We start from the raw sequence: 18,884 nt of genomic DNA, 5'->3' as shown, positions 1-18,884 counted from the left end.
TTTCTCATGCTTAAAATTCTGTGCCAAAATGAAAAATTAAGAATTAGAAATGATGCAAAAGAAAAAAATTAACCCAGTACGAGTTGAGGGAAACCATGCAGTCTTAACTTTAAGGAAAGATCTGTTGCTGTATCATACTGACCTGTAGTCAGTTTTCCCGCTGTAAGGTCTACTGCTGCATCTGTAGCATCACTACAATAGTCAAAACTATGCTTGCTTTTATATAGAAACAGACCAGCTTCTGCCAAGTTTGTATCAGACATGGAGGGCTTCATGCTCCCAAATCCTCGGTAACCATGGGACCCACTACGGTCATATCGATAGTGATCATCTCGGTACCCATAACGATCTTCAGGTAGTATGGAAGCAGGTTGCTGTGTCAAAGATGAACAACTGCGACCAAATGGAAACTTGTAAACCACATCACAGCAAACATTCCGTCTTCCTGCGGTAAGATCTACAGGCTTGTCTTCCTCCTCTACAATTGTGGTAACAATTCCAGATGTTAATTCATCCATTGTCACCATCATTCGATGGGGCTTTGTTGTGCTTAAATCAACTGCTCCAACCTCTGCAGATTCTACATCTATCCATCCATTTATTGTACTAATAGGAGCTATTGTCACTGGTTTTGTAATAGGCCAACCCGGCACAGGAGCAGCAGTGCTACAAGACAGGTTGATTGGAACTTCTACTGTGCTTGTGGCAGGTGACTGACTATGAGCATCGCTGCATGCTGCTTCAATCTTGGTTGTTAGCTGAAGTGGTAAGGATACGGCATGCCCAAGATCCACAGGTCTTTCAAAAGTGTCAGTAGTTGCAGTAAATGTTGTAGCTGTGCAAGTAACTACAGTTATACTTTCAGTAGACATTGTCAGTGTAGAAACTGGAATTTGTTCATCTGATCCGGTTGTACTTAGATTCACAACGGCAGGCTGAACCGCACTGATATGGTGTATGCCACCAGAATCAATCACCATAGCATGCCTCCTTCCATCTGTAGAGAAAGTAGACAAATCCATACCATTATCTGTCATACCAGCATCTAAATTTTGTAAAGTACGAAGATCAATCACATCACTTGTGAACTGTGTTGTGTGTTCCAGTGTTCTCCCATTTTCTTGAAATTGTGGTTGTTGGGTATATATTCTCTCAGGAGGAATCGTTATAGAGACACTAACTGTACCTGTACTTGGTACTTTGTCATAGACCGCAGAAACTGGTGTCTTCGTGACCTCAGTTGATATCCCATGTGCCACTGTTGATACAACACCCTGTGCCAAACTCTGATAAAAATAAACTGTCTCTGTTTTTCCCTTTTCAATTATTTTCTGAGTTTCTAAAGATTTCGTAAAGTGAGCCAAGGATATGGTTGATGGTAGACCATTCTGGTTTGAAGGGGGTACTGATGGCTGGGTGGAAGGTGCTTGGCAGGTTATAGATTCTGTTGGAGTGCCAGGTTCAGATGGCAAAGTGATTACTACATAAGTAGCTTGGGAATGCATAGTTAACTTTGGAGAAGATCTATTTGAATGTGGAGACATAGGAGATGTAGGAGAGATCAGTTTAAAGTCTCCTGGTGAGGCCAAGTTCAAAGTCAAAGTTGTAGTTGAAGCTGAAGTTTTATGTTGTAATTCACTTGGCATATGTGCAGTTATAGGAAGGTGAGCAAGTGCAGGCTTTGGAGGAATTACAGGTCGTATTCCATCTGCTGTCCTCGTGGTGAAAACCAATCCTGATGGAATTGAGGCTGGTTTAGGAGGGACAGGAGGTGGCATTGGATGAAATATTTTTTCATTTGCTGTTAAACTGCTCTGATCGAATGTATTAGATAAACTAGCTACAACACTAGTTTGTGTAGGGGCTCCCATTCTACAGATTGGTACTTGAGCTGGGGATTTCTTCCTCGGGATGACAACTGGCTTTGGAAAAGTTGGAGGAGGTAAAGGAGGAGGAGGAGGTGGTGGTGGAGGGAGTGGTGAATCAGTAGCAGTCTGGAATGATGACCTTGTGAAGAATGAGTCCATTTTAAAAGGAAGAGAAGGAGCCCGAGTCATAGTTTGTGGTAGTTGTGAGGCAGTGGTGCTTACAGAAGTAGAAACTGTTGTTGAGACAGAGGAAGTTGGTGCTGTTCTTGAGGCAGTTGCATGTTTTTCTTTTCCTGATATTGACATAGTAGAAGCCAATGTATCTATTGGTTGTGTTATCCTGGGGGATCCACAAACAGCAACCCCCACTGAAACTGGTGCCATAGACACTGAAGAGATAGCTTTATCACTACTCACAGTAGATTGTTTATTCAAAAACTCTCTAGTTTCTGGCACTGAAGTCACCATAGTGGAGGTGGGAATCTCAGAACTGTCTAGATTAGGATGCACAGAAATAAGGACATGATCTGACATGGTTGATAGCTCAGAAGGGCCATTGGTTGAAATGGGATATACATGAGAAGTCCTTACAGTTGCAGTAGTTAATGAACTCGTTGTAGTCTTGACAGTAGATATGGATGTCGGTGTTGAAGTGTAATTTTCTTCACTTGTGGTTATACTAACCACGACAGAATCCTTTGCCTTTAATACATCAACCGGCATAGTGGACCAAACTGGAGAGGTGCTCGTTGTGGTAGCAGTAGAGGCAATTGTGCTAATAGGAGTAGCAAAAGTGGTAGATGATGCTGCTGTTGATACCATACTGCTGGTTGGAGTCCCTGGTTTGCTCAGTTTTACACTTTCAGTGGTTTCATGTGACATCTGTCTATTATCTACATAATATTGTTCTCCATATTCTGCTTCAATATCATCTTCCACAGTAAAGTGCTGTGTAATTTTGACATCAGGGATAGCATGCATCATACCACCTTGCGCTGGCTCTGTACCAGAAAGTGGTACTGAGGTTAAAAATTTGTCATGCACCCTAGTGGAAGCAGATGTAAATGTTACTGAAGAGCTGCCCGTGGCCTCTGATTCAGCAGGCACAAGGGACTCAGGAGAACCTGGCTGAGTTGGGCTGGTTCCAGGAGTCAGCAGTGCTCTTTGTCGCTTCATGAGCTCCTCATAAGCAGCATCAGCATCTAATAACTGTCTTCCCATCTTTGTGGAAGATTCTATGACATCTGATGGAAGTGTAACAAATGTTTCTTCACCAACATGCATAGTGGAAACCATTTCCTGTTGATGGTGGTTTACATCTAAAGGTTGGGTGTAATAATACTGTTCAACATCACTGAGGCTAGTGCTTTTTTTCATTATTTCTTCATAAATTTCATCTGGACTTCTTAATTTCTTTTCAGATTCTTGCAACATACCAGTGCCAGTCTCCTGTCCTGTATTAAGGAAACGGTTATCTGTTGTTCCATTATAAGTATCTTCTACTAGAGATTCATATATATAATCTTCTATTAACATGCCCCCATATAAAGGCTCCTTTTCAAATACTTCATCGGGTTCTTTTTGATTTTGAAGTAATTTAGCTTTTTGCATCATTTCTTCATAAGCTTCTTCTGCACTTTTCAAAGACTTCTGATTAATAGCATCAACATCTTGCATAATGCGACCAGTTTTCTCGTCTGTTGGAGAATACAGTGACACCGATGTAGGCAATTTGTAAACTTTCTGAACCTCTATAATTTTTTCTGGACTTATTTCAAATCCTTCCGGCTCAGATTCAATGCTTGGTGAATATTCAGAACACGAAGACCGATGTAACTCCTCCATTTCTGCTGCTTGTCGCAATTCTTCTGTAGGTGAGGCATCTTCAATTGGTGATAGATTACTTGGAGGTGTTTTTGGGCGCTCACGTCTTCTCTGAGCTCTTAGTTCATCTTTATCTTTTTTTGATTTCTTTGTTGAACTCTTTCTTTGTTGCTGTTCTAACTCTCGCTGTTTTTCTTGTTCTCGCAAAAGTTCTTCTTCCTCCCGCAATTCTTCTTCTTCGGAAGAGTCTTCAATAGTAGGCAACAAAGGACCATGCGATCTGTGTCTAGCCTTTCGTTGCTGTTTACTCTCTCCAAGCATCTTCTTGTGACTTGGACTACTGTCACTGTCTTCATCCAAAGATGATACTGACGTAGGTGAAGTACCAGGTGTAAAACTGGATGTTGCATGCAGACTAGATGAGCCTTCACCTCTTGACCTATCTTCTGGTGAATCAGTTAAGCTCTCCATCTCTAGCTCTGGTTCTTCTTCATAGTACAATCTATCCTTTTTCTCAGAACCTTCTTCTGCGTATTTATTTGCAATAGAACTGTTCAAATCGATTGTTTTAAAACGTCTGAGGCCCCCGCCAGCTGAGACAGACAACTCTTCATTGTCTTGACTTTTAGTCTCTCTGTACTTAGACTCAGGACTCTCATCATACACTTCTTCATCATCATCATCATGCCATGAATGGCGCCTCCCTGAATCATCATCATGACTTGTGCTACTTTTTTTTGAAAGACGCTTGTGCTTAACAGTTGGTCCTTTGCTCTCTGGGCGATCTTTTCCACTGATCTCTTTCAACTGACTCCTGATATATTCATCTTCATCAGATCCTGATGCATCTTCTTCTGCACTCATCTCAATGATTTGTTTTCGAATAAAGTCTTCTTCATCACCAGACCCTTGGCTGTCACTGCTTGATGATCCAACACTGATCTTCCTCTGCCTATGAGGGCGGGGTGAGTGCTCACTTTCACTACTGTCTTCTAGAGAATCATACCGTTGTCTCCTCACTGCTGCTTCATCCTGAGAAGCATAGCTTTCTCTACAGTCTTTTCTAGGTATTGTATCTCCATGACCATCATCCTCCAGAGCTTCCTCATCTTCTTCCTGAATATCTTCCAGGTCCTCTTCATCTGAGCTATAAGACTCTGGTGTAATTGACAAGGTTCTTGGTCTGTGCCGTTCCCTCTCTTGGTCAGCGTAAAGTCCATAAGGATCTTTGTACTGGCCTGACTTCTCATTATTTAGTGTATTTGCCTGAGCTTCTAAGATTGATAGAACTGTACTTTCCAACTTGGCAAGATCTGATGGGCTTGTAGGACTACTTTCCTGAGAAATGGAATCTTTCCTAGCTGGTTCTTTGAGCAAGTCTTTATCCTCACTTTGAAGAACGGTTGGAATTTCACCCAGTGAACTTGATATACCATCAGATGAATAGCCCGTATCACTCAAACCCTGGGGGCTCTTCTGCTGGTGAAGCGCTGATGAATCTGACTTTTCTTCCTCTTTCTCCTGTTTAAGGAAATATAGTATTTAATTGAATGTAATGCAACCATTAATCATATAAATTTACAACTCCAACAATTACAACTGGTTTATTAATGTGCATAATGAACCCTGTTATAATCACAAAAGAACTCAACAAAAGGATGTCAACTATGCATAAAATTCAAATTCACTGCAGAAATTTACTCCAAAATATTTCACAGTAGAGGTATTAGTTTATATTCCATCTCTTCTACTTTACTATACTTTCCTTTTTTCAAAATAACTTTTAACCACCTACCAGTAACAAATCTAACGTGCATAAAAATGCTATTACATTTCCAATATCTAATTACTTCCATTTATATACTGATCAATTATGGAGGTGTGCAATTATATTTCTCAAATGATTTACATCAGAAAATGAATAGTGTTAATGCGGAGAGTAAGTTAAACTAGTGACTCTTAACGCATGATGCAGTAAATAATGTCTGATTAATTTATAATTCTCTAAAAGATTGGGACATTTTCAAATTGAACGGTTGAATTGATCCATTCATAATGATCCTGTGTTCATGTAATTTTAGGTAAATACTTGTAGCTTTTGATTTTTGAAGGCTGAAATTAGGAAATATCTTTAAAACAGTCAGTGTCTTTCAGTAGTACTTAATGTTGAGTTTTATAATTAAATATTTTAAAATATAACATTGTCATAATTATAATCTTAAACATAAAATTCATTATATTGCTTAGATTAAGCCTACAAAAACATGTGTGGCTTACCACATAACAGCGGATCTGACATTGATGATTACTGTTAAAATATGCTTCTGGATCAATGACATTAAAGATGTAAATTGAGGCTCTCTAAATGTCAGATCCCTTGATAATCTCCAGATGGAAAGGCACGGTATTAAGAGAAGGAATGACGAGTAACTTACATTAGCATCTCCCCCCTAACCTGACCACTGGAAGTGACTAAACAGGGTTTCCTTGCACTTCTAGCGCAGTAATGCCGATGGAGCAAGAACAGGAATCTCCTGGCTAATGACTGTGTGATCCAGGAAAATGTCAAAAAAAATTAAAATAATAGTATTGTACATTATTATGCTATTTATCATCCTTTGCTAATAATGTGCAATTGTGGTTGGAGCCACATACAGTTTAGATTCCTTCTTTTAATCTCTGACATTAGTTCTAAATTGTTTAAATAAATTGTTTTTGATAATTCTGTGATGAGTAGCCTAGGAGCATAATAATTAACAATAACTTCACACATAATTTTTACATCAGTGATTCAAACCTGTTATCTAGTCTTCATACAACATCCATTTTTACAAATAATGCAAGTCCATGTAAACAATAATTGAAGCCCAGACACTAACCTCATGGTCCCTTGTTGTCTTCAACTATCACAAAGGTTACAGGATACATTTTCCTGACTTTTGCCATTAGGGAGCACCCAGGCACAAAGGTCAGGAACACACCACGGAGACCCTTTATTCTGGGGCTTCTCTGGAGGGGAGGAGGAGGACTTGAGCCTGTACCTACAGCTGGCACAGGCCCATCACAAATGTGTTAATGAGATGGGAGGAGGTGTTCCAGGTCTCCTGTCTCATTTAAATATTATGATGAAGGGTCATCGACCTGAAACATTAACTCTGTTTCTCTCTCTACAGATGCTGCCTGACCTGCTGAATATTTCCAGCATTTTCTGTTTTTATTTCAGATTTCCAGCATCTGCAGTATTTTGATTTTGTTATAATGAGGCTGCTTGCTTTCATTTTAACAGTGATTCTATTTTTAACCACAGGCAGCCAGGCTACGCAAGCCTAGGGAAACTGTCAGATTAAAGGAGGCGAGAAGTGCTGAATCCATGGGGTAAGTGCCTTTACAGCACTGCTTGTGGGCCAGGTGGAGCAGGATGTTTTCCCCCATCCCAACAAGCTGCCCAGTAAACCCCCCAGGCCCCCTGTGATCTGTCTGCTCCCCCCGACCACCATTGGATCCCCCCCTGCCCCACAATCAGGACCCCCCCAGACCGCGATCCGGCCCCCCGCCACAATCTCTCAGCTCCCCAATACACCTACCTGCTCTTGTAGGCTTGTGAAGCAGGCTTCCAGCCCTCCAGCCCGTCAATCAGGCAGCCTGTGGGTGGGAACCCCACTTAAAGGGGCTCTGCAGTTAAATTCTGCAGGATATTCAGGAAACCCGTTCTTCCGGGATTCCCAACCTCACAACAGCCCCACCCGCACAGAACTCGCCTCCAGGCGAACACCCAGGCCCATAACATTCTTTATATAAAACATTAGTTGCATTTATGTTCAGAAATTCCACTAGTCTGGTGCCACAGCAGCAACTGCAGCATCTTCGGGTATTGAGGCAATGGGAAAATAAATTATTTAATATTTCTACTGTACTTAAAATGGTGTTGGCTGCAGGATCCCCTGGTTAAATGAAAGCCTATGACCCCATAATTCAACAGCTCCCTTCAGCAACCATAGTCACAATAATAATGACAATACAAGGTGGGTCAGTCAGAGCAGGCCAAAGTGAAAATCACAACACAATTTAGAATAAATGAAACTTTCTTTATTTCCACCGCCTGGTTGTAAAACTCCACGATTTGCAATGAGCACTGAACTGCCCATCAAGCTTTGATTGAGGTTGAAGTTATCTTCAGATTTCCTCATTGCTGAATAATGGTTTTCCCAGTCTAACTTTAGCGGGGAGCGGTATGCGTTTCACTGAAAGACCCGTATTACTTGGGCCAAAACTCCAATGGCGTTAAACATCACTTGGGTGGGGAGCAGAGAGGAAAATCTGGTGGGGAGGATGTCACAGAACATACCCAATTTTACATGGAAAGAAATCAGGCTAGTTCAGTTAGAGATGCGCAATTTTCCCACTAGATATTCCTTTCTGCACCCGCCTAGCCGATGCTTAATGCCAAGGCAGCCAAGATAAAAATCTACCTCATATAGTTTATTTTAATATTCCCTCAATACATTTTTGCATAAAAGTTCTACTCATTTTTTAAAAATTCATTTATGGGATGTGAGCATCGCTGGCAAGGCCTGCATTTATTGCCCATCCCTAATTGCCCTTGAGAAGGTGGTGGTGAGCCACCTTCTTGAACCACTGCAGTCTGTGTGGTGAAGGTACTCCCACAGGGCTGTTAGGGAGGGAGTTCCAGGATTTTGACCCAGCGACGATGAAGGAATGGCGATATACTTCCAAGTCCAGATGGTGTGTGACTTGGAGGGGAACTTGGAGGTGGTGGTGTTCCCATGCACCTTCTAGGTGGTAGAGGTTGTGGGTTTGGGAGGTACTGTTGAAGAAGCCTTGGCGAGTTGCTGCAGTGCATCTTGTGGATGGTACACACTGCAGCCACGGTACGCTGGTGGTGCAGGGAGTGAATGTTTAAGGTGGTAGATGGGGTGCCAATCAAGCAGGCTGCTTTGTCCTGGATGGTGTTGAGCTTCCTGAGTGTTGTTGGAGCTGCACTCATCCAGGCAAGTGGAGAGTATTCCATCACACTCCAGACTTGTGCCTTGTAGATGGTGGAAAGGCTTTGGGGAGTCAGGATGTGAGTCACTCGCTGCAAAATACCCAGCCTCTGACCTGCTCTTGTAGTCATAGTATTTGTGTGGCTGGTCCCGATAAGTTTCTGGTCAATGGTGACCTCCAGGATGTTGATGGTAGGGGATTTGATGATGGTAACGCCATTCAATGTCAAGGAGAGGTGGTTTGACTCTCTCTTGTTGGAGATGGTCATTGCCTAGTGTGGTGCGAATGTTACCTGCCACTTATCAGCCCGAATCTGAATGTTGTCCAGGTCTTGCTGCATGCAGGCGTGGACTGCTTCATTATCTGAGGAACTGAACACTGAGCAATCATCAGCGAACATCCCCACTTCTGACCTTATGATGGAGGGAAGGTCATTGATTAAGCAGCTGAAGATGGTTGGGCCGAGGACACTGACCTGAGGAACTCCTGCAGTGATGTCCTGGGGCTATGCTTGGGACTCACTGTTCACTCTGCAGGGCCTCCAGTAAGTATCCCACCTGCCCTCATATGCAAGGCTAGCTAAAGTGTATTGACCATCTGTAAAAATGTCTTGTGATTGTATCAATACTGGCAGCTCAGCCATGCAGATAGACATTGCTGTGGTGTTGCTAGTCAGAGTAGAAATAGAAGGATATTTCAGAGGAATACGTGGCTAGAGAAATGGTGCAGCGGGGAGGGATTCAAATTCCTGGGACTTTGGAACCGGTTCTGGGGGAGGTGGGACCAGTACAAACCGGACGGTTTGCACCTGGGCAGGGCCGGGACCGATGTCCTAGGGGGAGTGTTTGCTAGTGCTCTGGGGGAGGGTTTAAACTAAAATGGCAGGGGGTTGGGAACCTGAACAGGGGGACAGAGGAAAGGGAAACAAGGATAAAAGCAAAAGATAGGAAGGAGAAAAACGAAAGTGGCAGTCAGAGAAATCAATGGTTTAAATCAAACATGGCCACAGTAAATAATAATTCTAATAGGTCTAAGAGCGTTAACAAAACAAGCCTGAAGACTTTGGCCTAGAAATTGGGTATAGCCCCGCTTGAGGCGTTAGAACTGGCGCTGCGCAAAGTTTATAGCCAGACGAAACTTATCGCCGCCTGGCGCGATATTGGGTTGCATCGCCCCCAAAGGTGATTGAGGCGCAAATTCAGACGTTGCACGGGCCTCCTAAGGCGCAAAACTTCCGGCGCTACCAATATCGGCGCGGACGGGCGCAGCGCAGGTGATCTCAATTACCGATAAACACGAGACTTCCAGGTGCCGGCCGGCTCTTAAAGGGGTGGGTCACTCAGCCTCAGCTTCCACACTCATCGCCCTGTAGGCCTCAGAATCGGCGCACGCCCTTCTCTGGCGCAAAAAACTTGGTCAAGATGGAGAAGGTGAGACAGAGAGCAGAGCGCTTCAGCACTGAGGCTCTGGAGCACTTGGTGGCCGCAGTGAAGCGCCGTCGAGATGTTCTCTATCCTGACAATGGCAGGAGGCCGAATCAAAAGGACTACCGCCGAGCTTGGAGGGATGTTTGTCAGATGGTCAACTCCAGCAGCATGGCGACCAGGAGCCCTGTTCAGTGCAGGAAGAAATTCAACGACCTCACTTGGGTCGTTAGGGTGAGTGGTGTTTATGCAAACTTCTGATTCCCTCCATCTGCACCTGACTTCATGGCTACAGGGTGCGCGATGCCCCAATGGCCATGTGTCAGCAAGCACCCATGGCCCTTTCTGGGCACACACATGCACATTTGACTCAAGGCATCATGTAAGGGCTCTTGCACCATGGGGGGCATGAGATGATCACTCAGGGCATCATGTAACAGAACTTCCCCTTCTTTCCCCTGCAGTCCAAGCTGGCGACGATTCGCAAGGACCAGCTTCGAACCGGTGGAGGACCTCCGCAAGTGGTCACTCTGACGGATCTCGAGGAGAGAGTGCATCAGATTCTTGGAGGATGTCTGAGTGGTCCTGTTACCACTGCAGCTGCCGACCCCATTGTCGACAGCGATGGTAAGGATCTCACCTTTTTCAGCTGTCTCCTTCCACTTGGTCCCCCCGCCAGCATGCTTTCTCACTGTGGAGCCATGTCAGAGCCTTGCCGCAATCTGGCATGCCTTGCAGCCAACCTGTCCTTTTGCTAAAGCCACTCTTCCACCTCCCTGCTTTCAGATGCTGCATCACCAGCTCGGGATCCGGGCCCTGAAGCTGCCAGTGCCAGTGGCTCCGGAGGCGAGGATCAGGAGGAAGCCGCATCATCCGTTCCAGCCGCAGGGGAGCCAACACATCTGCAGACTGGGGATAGTAGCTCCCTGGAGGGGAGGGGGGGAGCTCTGATGAGGAGCCAGTTGCCGGAACAAGCGGCCTGCATCAACGCGAGGGGGGTAGGCAAGTTCGGGCACCGGCTCCCCGGAAGGCGAGGCAGGGAGCGATGACTGCTGCACAGAGTGCAGAGGAGGTGCGTAGCCTGGCTGAAATGAGCACCCAGGCCCGGCTCAGGCACACTGAGCTTATGGCTGCAGTGGGGAGGATGCCTCAGTCGATAGAAACACTGGCAAAGAGTGTGCTGGACTTTGGCGCTGCAATGGAGAGGACTGTCCATGGCTTCGGGGCAGCAATGGAGAGGACTGTCCAGGGCTTCGGGGCCGCTATGGAAAGGACTGTTCAGAGCTTCGGACAATCCCTGGAAAGGTCTGTCCAGGGCTTGTCCGAGGCAGTGGAACGGACTGCTCCGGCCTTGTCCGAAGCAATGGAGAGAACTGTCCAGGGCTTCTCCGAAGCACTGGCACCTGCCACACAGGTCCTCACTGCTGCCACGCAGTCACTTGCTGGCCTCGTCCAGACCCAGATTGAGGCAACGCGAACTCTCACTGCTGCCACCCTATCTGCATCAGCTAGGATCACCCCGGGCCCTTCCAGTACCACACGAGGCCAGGGATCAGTGGAGCAATCGCTTGTGGCGGTGGAGCCGAGCCGGTCCCCTCCGAGAGCCAGTGTGTCGTCCGACCATGGTGCAGGTGTCCTCTCTCGGCAGGTGACCGTTGCTCATGCCAGCGCTGGCACGTCTGCAGTGCAGCTGCCACCACCTGCAGGGTACACTGCTTCCAGCCATGGCCAGATCAAGCAGCCAGCCTCCGCATCCTCCAAGCCCAGAGGTCGTCCAGGCTGTCCATCAGGGGCTTCTGCAATTCCAGACAGTCACCAGGCGTCCCCCAGCCTTGACCCCGCCACTGGGGTTCAATTACGTAGGAGCAGCAGGGAGGGAAGGGGCCGACCGCGAAAGAGAAGTCGGTCTCCATCAGGGGGCCAGCAGTAGAGGGAGGTGCTGAGACGTTTCTTCCTCCAAATTCAAGGACGCCCTCACCTGTTGTGATTGTTTGTGATGGTTTGTTTAGTTTTGTGGCTTTGCCAGAGAGTTGACTGTTATTTTGTTAGTTATGGTTTCTGTTGACATGACGTTGTTATGCTGGAAGGAAGCACTTTTTTGACAATAAAGAATTTTTTTTATTTACAATGGACAAAGACAGATGTTAGGCTAACCGGTCTATAGTTTCCAGCCTTCTGTCTACTGCCCTTTTTAAATAAGGGCGTTACATTAGCAGTTTCAATAAGATCGCCTCTCATTCTTCTGAACTCCAATGAGTAGAGTCCCAATCTACTCAACCTCTCCTCATATGTCCATCCCCTCATCCCCGGGATTAACCGAGTGAACCTTCTTTGTACTGACTCGAGAGCAAGTATGTCCTTTCTTAAGTATGGACACCAAAACTGTATGCAGTATTCCAGGTGCGGTCTCACCAATACCTTGTACAACTGAAGCAATACCTCCCTATTTTTATATTCTATCGCCCTAGCAATGAAAGCCAACATTCCATTGGCCTTCTTAATCACTTGCTGCACCTGCATACTAACCTTTTGAGTTTCGTGCACCAGGACCCCCAGGTCCCTTTGTACTTCAGTACTATCCAGTTTCTTGCCATTAAGATAATAACTTGCTCTACGATTTTTCCTGCCAAAGTGCATAACCTCACACTTTCCAGTATTGTATTCCATCTGCCAAATCTCTGCCCACTTACTTAGCCTGTCTATGTCCCCTTGCAGGTTTTTTATATCCTCCTCACTCACTACTTTCCCTCCCATCTTAGTATCATCTGCAAACTTTGATATGTTACACTCGGTCCCCTCCTCCAAATCGTTAATATAGATTGTAAAGAGTTGGGGACCCAGCACTGACCCCTGTGGAACACCACTAGTTACTGATTGCCAGTCCGAGAATGAACCATTTATCCCAACTCTCTGCCTTCTGTTAGATAGCCAATCCTCTATCCATGCCAGAATATTACCCCCAATCCTGTGATTTTTTATCTTAAGCAATAATCTTTTGTGTGGCACCTTGTCAAATGCCTTTTGGAAGTCTAAATACACTACCTCCACTGGTTCCCCTTTATCCACCCTATATGTTACTTCCTCAAAGAACTCCAGCAAATTTGTCAAACATGACTTCCCCTTCATAAAACCATGCTGACTTTGTCCTATTAAATTATGATTATCCAAATGTCCTGTTACTGTCTCCTTAATAATGGACTCCAATATTTTACCTACCACAGATGTTAGGCTAACCGGTCTATAGTTTCCAGCCTTCTGTCTACTGCCCTTTTTAAATATTGGCGACAGTGACCATAATTCGGTGAGATTTAAGGTGGTCATGGAAAAAGACAATGACGGCCCGGAAATAAGGGTTCTAAATTGGGGGATGACCGATTTTAATATGATAAGGCAGGATCTGGCCAAAGTGGACTGGGAGCAGATACTTATAGGAAAATCCACATCAAAGCAGTGGGAGGCTTTCAGAAGGGAAATAGAGAGAGTACAACGCCAACATGTTCCTGTAAAGGTCAAGGGTGGGACCAACAAGCAAAGCAAACCTTGGATGACAAGGGATATACAAAAATGCATTAGGAAAAAAAGGGGGGCTTTTGGCAGTTACAAAAGACTAAAGATGGAGGAAGCCCTAGAGGAGTATAAAAAGTGCAGGGGCATACTTAAAAAAGAAATTAGGAGGGCGAGGAGGGGCCATGAAATAACACTGGTGAGCAAAATAAAGGAAAATCCTAAGATGTTTTATAAGTATATTAAGGGCAAGAGGATAACCAGGGAAAGGGTAGGGCCCATTAGGGACCAAAGTGGCAATCTGTGTGTAGAGCCAGAGGATGTAGGCGGGGTTTTAAATGAATTTTTTGCATCTGTGTTCACTATGGAGAAAGATGATGTAGACATAGAAATCGGGCAAGGGGACTGTGACATACTTGAACATATTAGCATCGGGAGGGAGGAGGTACTAGCAGTTTTAGCAGGCCAAAAAGTGGATAAATCCCCAGGCCCGGACGAGATGTATCCCAGGCTGTTGTGTGAGGCAAGGGAGGAGATTGCAGGGGCTCTGACACAAATTTTCAGAACCTCTCTGGCCACAGGGGATGTACCAGAGGACTGGAGAACAGCTAATGTAGTACCATTATTCAAGAAGGGTAGCAGGGATAAACCAGGGAATTACAGGCCAGTGAGCCTAACATCTGTGGTAGGGAAATTATTGGAAAAAATTCTGAGGGACAAAATTTGTCTCCACTTGGAGAGGCAAGGATTAATCGGGGATAGTCAGCATGGCTTTGTCAAGGGTAAATCATGTCTGACCAATCTGATTGAATTTTTCGAGGGGGTGACTAGGTGTGTGGATGAGGGAAATGCTGTGGATGAGGTTTACATGGATTTCAGTAAAGCTTTTGACAAAGTCCTGCATAGGAGACTGGTCAAGAAGGTAAGAGCCCATGGGATCCAGGGTGCCTTGGCGCGTTGGATCCTAAACTGGCTGAGTGGCAGGAGGCAGAGGGTGATGGTCGAAGGTTGCTTTTGTGACTGGAAGCCTGTGTCTAGTGGGGTACCTCAGGGATCGGTGCTGGGTCCCTTGCTGTTTGTGATCTACATAAATGATTTGGATGAGAATGTAAAAGGTATGATCAGTAAGTTCGCAGATGACACGAAAATTGGTGGGGTGGTAAATTGTGAGGAGGAAAGCCTCAGGCTACAGGAAGATATAAACGAGTTGGTCAGATGGGCGGAAAAGTGGCAAATGGAATTTAACCCTGAAAAGTGCGAGGTGATGCATTTTGGACGGACAAATAAGGCAAGGGAGTACACAATGAGTGGTAGGACCCTAGGAAGTACAGAGGGTCAGAGGGACCTTGGTGTGCATGTACATAGATCCCTGAAGGCAGCGGAACAGGTAGATAAGGTGGTTAAAAAGGCATATGGGATACGTGCCTTCATTAGCCGAGGCATAGAATATAAGAGCAGGGAGGTTATGATGGAGCTGTACAAAACGCTGGTGAGGCCACAGCTGGAGTACTGTGTGCAGTTCTGGTCGCCTCACTATAGGAAGGATGTGATTGCTTTAGAGAGGGTGCAGAGAAGATTCACCAGGATGTTACCTGGGATGGAGCGCCTCAGCTATGAAGAAAGACTAAACAGGCTGGGGTTGTTTTCATTGGAGCAAAGAAGGCTGAGGGGGGACCTGATTGAGGTGTACAAAATGATGAGGGGCATAGATAGGGTAGATAAAGAGGAACTTTTCCCCTTAGTAGGGGGGTCAATAACAAGGGGGCATAGATTCAAGGTAAGGGGCAGGAGATTTAGAGGGGATTTGAGGAGGAACTTTTTCACCCAGAGGGTGGTTGGAATCTGGAACTCTCTGCCTGAAAGGGTGGTAGAGGCAGGAACACTCACAACATTCAAAAAGCATTTGGAGGAGCACTTGAAATGCCATTGCATACAAGGCTATGGACCAAATGCTGGAAAATGGGATTAGACTGGACAGGGATTGATGGCCGGCGCAGACACGATGGGCCGAAGGGCCTCTTTCTGTGCTGTAAAACTCTATGACTCTAAACTCTATGACTCTACATTAGCAGTTTTCCAGTCTGCCGAGACCTTTGCTGAGTCCAGGGAGTTTTGGAAAATTATTACCAATGCATCCACAATCCCTACCGCCACTTCCCTCAAGACCCTAGGATGTAAGCCATCAGGTCCAGGTGATTTATCCGCCTTGAGTCCCATTATTTTACCGAGTACCACTTCCTTAGTGATTTTGACCGTGTTTAGCTCCTCCCCCCCATAGCCCCCTGTTTGTCCAGTGTTGGGATATTCTTAGTGTCTTCTACTGTAAAGACTGATACAAAATATTCATTCAGTGTTTTTGCCATCTCCATATTTCCCACCATTAATTTCCCGGTCTCATCCTCTAAGGGACCAACATTTACTTTAGCCACCCTTTTTCTTTTTATATAACTATAAAAACTCTTACTATCTGTTTTTATATTTTTTGCTAATTTACTTTCATAATCTATCTTCCCTTTCTTAATCAATCTTTTTGTTATTTTTTGCTGTCTTTTAAAGTTTTCCCAATACTCTATCCTCCCACTAGATTTGGCTACCTTATATGCCCTTGTTTTTAGTCGAATACTATCCTTAATTTCTTTACTTAGCCACGGATGGCTGTCTTTTCTTTTACACCCTTTTCTTCTCAGTGGAATATATTTTTTTTGGAAGTTGTAAAATAACTCCTTAAATGTACACCACTGATCATGTATCGTCTTACCCTTTAATCTATTTTCCCAATCCACTCTACTCAATTCCGCTCTCATACCTTCATAGTCTCCTTTATTCAAGCTTAGCACGCTTGTTTGAGATCCAACCTTCTCACCCTCTAATTGAATATGGAATTCAACCATGTTATGGTCACTCATTCCAAGGGGATCCTTTACTAGGACATTTATAATTAATCCTGTCTCGTTACACAGGACCAGATCTAAGGTTGCTTGCCCCCGGTCGGTTCAGTTACTGCTCAAGAAACCCATCCCTAATACACTCAATGAACTCATCCTCAAGGCAGCCCTGCCCAATTTGATTTGTCCAATTAATATGATAGTTAAAATCCCCCATAATTATAGATGCTCCCTTATTACAAGCCTCAACTATTTCCTGATTGATACTCCGTCCAACAGAGTTGCAACTGTTCGGAGGCCTATAGACTACGCCCACTAGTGTTTTTTTCCCCTTATTATTCCTTACCTCCACCCAAACTGTTTCATTATCCTGATCTTTTGATCCAATATCATTTCTCTGTATTACAGTGATTCCTTCCTTTATTAACATAGCCACCCCACCTCCCCTTCCTTCCTGCCTGTCCTTCCTGATCGTTAAATAACCTGGTATGTTTAATTCCCAGGCATTGTCACCCTGCAGCCATGTTTCTGTAATGGCCACAAGATCATACCCATATGTAGTTATTTGTGCCATTAACTCATCTATTTTGTTACGAATGCTACGTGCATTCAGATAGAGAACTTTCAAATATGTTTTGTGACACTTAGTTCCTGCTTTTGCCCTTTTTATTACTTTACCTTTTACTCCATACCTTCTGCCCCTTCCTGACAGGCTCTGGTTTTTAATTTCCCCACTGCTACCTAAGTCTATGACCTTCTCTGTTGTCATTTTTATTATTTGCTCTCTAGGAACCTTCCCCCCACTAGTTAGTTTAAAGCCCTCTCTACAGCCCTAGTTATATGATTCGCCAGGACTCTAGTCCCAGCACTGGCAAAGTGAAGCCCGTCCCAACGGAACAGCTCCCTCCTGCCCCAGTACTGGTGCCAGTGTCCCAGGAAGCAAAACCCATTTCTCCCACACCAGTCTTTGAGCCATGCATTTAACTCTCTAATTTTATTTGTCCTAGCCAAATTCGCTCGTGGCTCAGGTAATAATCAAGAGATGGGTAACAAAGAAATGGCAGACCAATTAAATCCATATTTTGGTTCTGTCTTCACAAAGGAGGACACAAATAACCTCCCAGAGATGTTGGAGAACATAGGGTCTGATGAAGGGGAGGAACTAAAAGAAATCAGTATTTGTAAGGAAATGGTGTTAAGGAAATTGATGGGACTGAAGGCCGATAAATCCCCAGGGCCTGATAATCTACATCCCAGGGTACTTAAGGAAGTGGTCCTAGAAATAGTAGCTGCATTGCTGATCATCTTCCAACATTCGATGGAACCTGGAACAGTACCCATGGATTGGAGGGTAGCTAATGTTACCCCACTATTCAAAAAAGGTGGTAGGGAGAAAACGGGGAATTACATCGGTAGTGGGGAAAATGCTAGAGTCTATTATAAAGGATGTAATAGCAGAGCACTTGGAAAACAGTGATTGGATCGGACAAAGTCAACATGGAGTTACAAAAGGTAAATCGTGCTTGACTAATCTGCTGGAATTTTTTGAGGATGTAACTGGTAAAATAGATAAGGGAAAACCAGTGGATGTGGTACATTTGGACTTTGAGAAGGCTTTCGATAATGTCCCGCATAATAGGTTAGTGTGTAAAGTTAAGGCACATGGGATTGGGGGCAAGGTATTGACTTGGATAGAAAACTGGTTGGCAGACAGAAAGCAAAGAGTTGGAATAAACGGGTCTTTTTCCGAGGGGCAGGCAGTGACTAGTGGGGTACTGCAGGGATCGGTCCTTGGACCCCAGCTATTCACAATATATATTAATGGTCTAGACGAGGGAACTAGATGTAATATCTCCAAATTTGCAGACGACACAAAGCTGGGTGGGCGTGTGTGCTGTGAGGAGGATGCCGAGAAACTCCAGGATGATTTAGACAGGTTGGGTGATTGGGCAAAAGCATGGCAGATGCAATATAACATGGATAAATGTGAGGTTATCCACTTTGGTGGCAAAAACAGGAAGGCAGATTATTATCTGAATGGCAATAGATTGGGCGAAGGGGAAGTGCAACGAGACCTGGGTGTCCTTGTGCACCAGTCGCTGAAGGTAAGCATGCAGGTGCAGCAGGCGGTTAAGAAGGCAAATGGTATGTTGGCCTTCGTAGCGAGAGGCTTTGAGTACAGGAACAACGATGTCTTGCTGCAGTTGTACAGGGCCTTGGTGAGACCACATCTTGAGTATTGTATGCAGTTTTGGTCGCCTTATCTGAGGAAGGACGTTCTTGCCATGGAAGGGGTGCAGCGAAGATTCACCAGGCTGATACCTGGGGTGGCAGGAATGACGTATGAGGAGAGATTGGGTCGATTGGGCTTGTAC

The 18,884-nt window shown here is 44.9% G+C and overlaps 1 protein-coding gene across 13 annotated transcripts in view; it reads right to left on the bottom strand.

Moving 5' to 3' along the window:
* The window catches only part of LOC147105924 (protein piccolo-like), a 917,910-nt gene that overhangs the window by 497,610 nt on the left and 401,416 nt on the right, over positions 1–18,884 (bottom strand). For all 13 annotated transcript variants that reach the window (XM_086010862.1, XM_086010863.1, XM_086010861.1 and 10 more), the window contains exon 4: positions 143–5,213. In XM_086010862.1, coding sequence (XP_085866988.1) covers positions 143–5,213 — 5,071 coding nt within the window. The remainder of the gene's footprint in view (positions 1–142; positions 5,214–18,884) is intronic.

Source organism: Somniosus microcephalus, chromosome 17, assembly GCF_052327205.1.
Source record: "Somniosus microcephalus isolate GS21.2 chromosome 17, FLI_Smic_1.0, whole genome shotgun sequence".
Taxonomy (NCBI): domain Eukaryota; kingdom Metazoa; phylum Chordata; class Chondrichthyes; order Squaliformes; family Somniosidae; genus Somniosus; species Somniosus microcephalus.
This window is presented reverse-complemented; position numbering and strand designations above follow the sequence as displayed.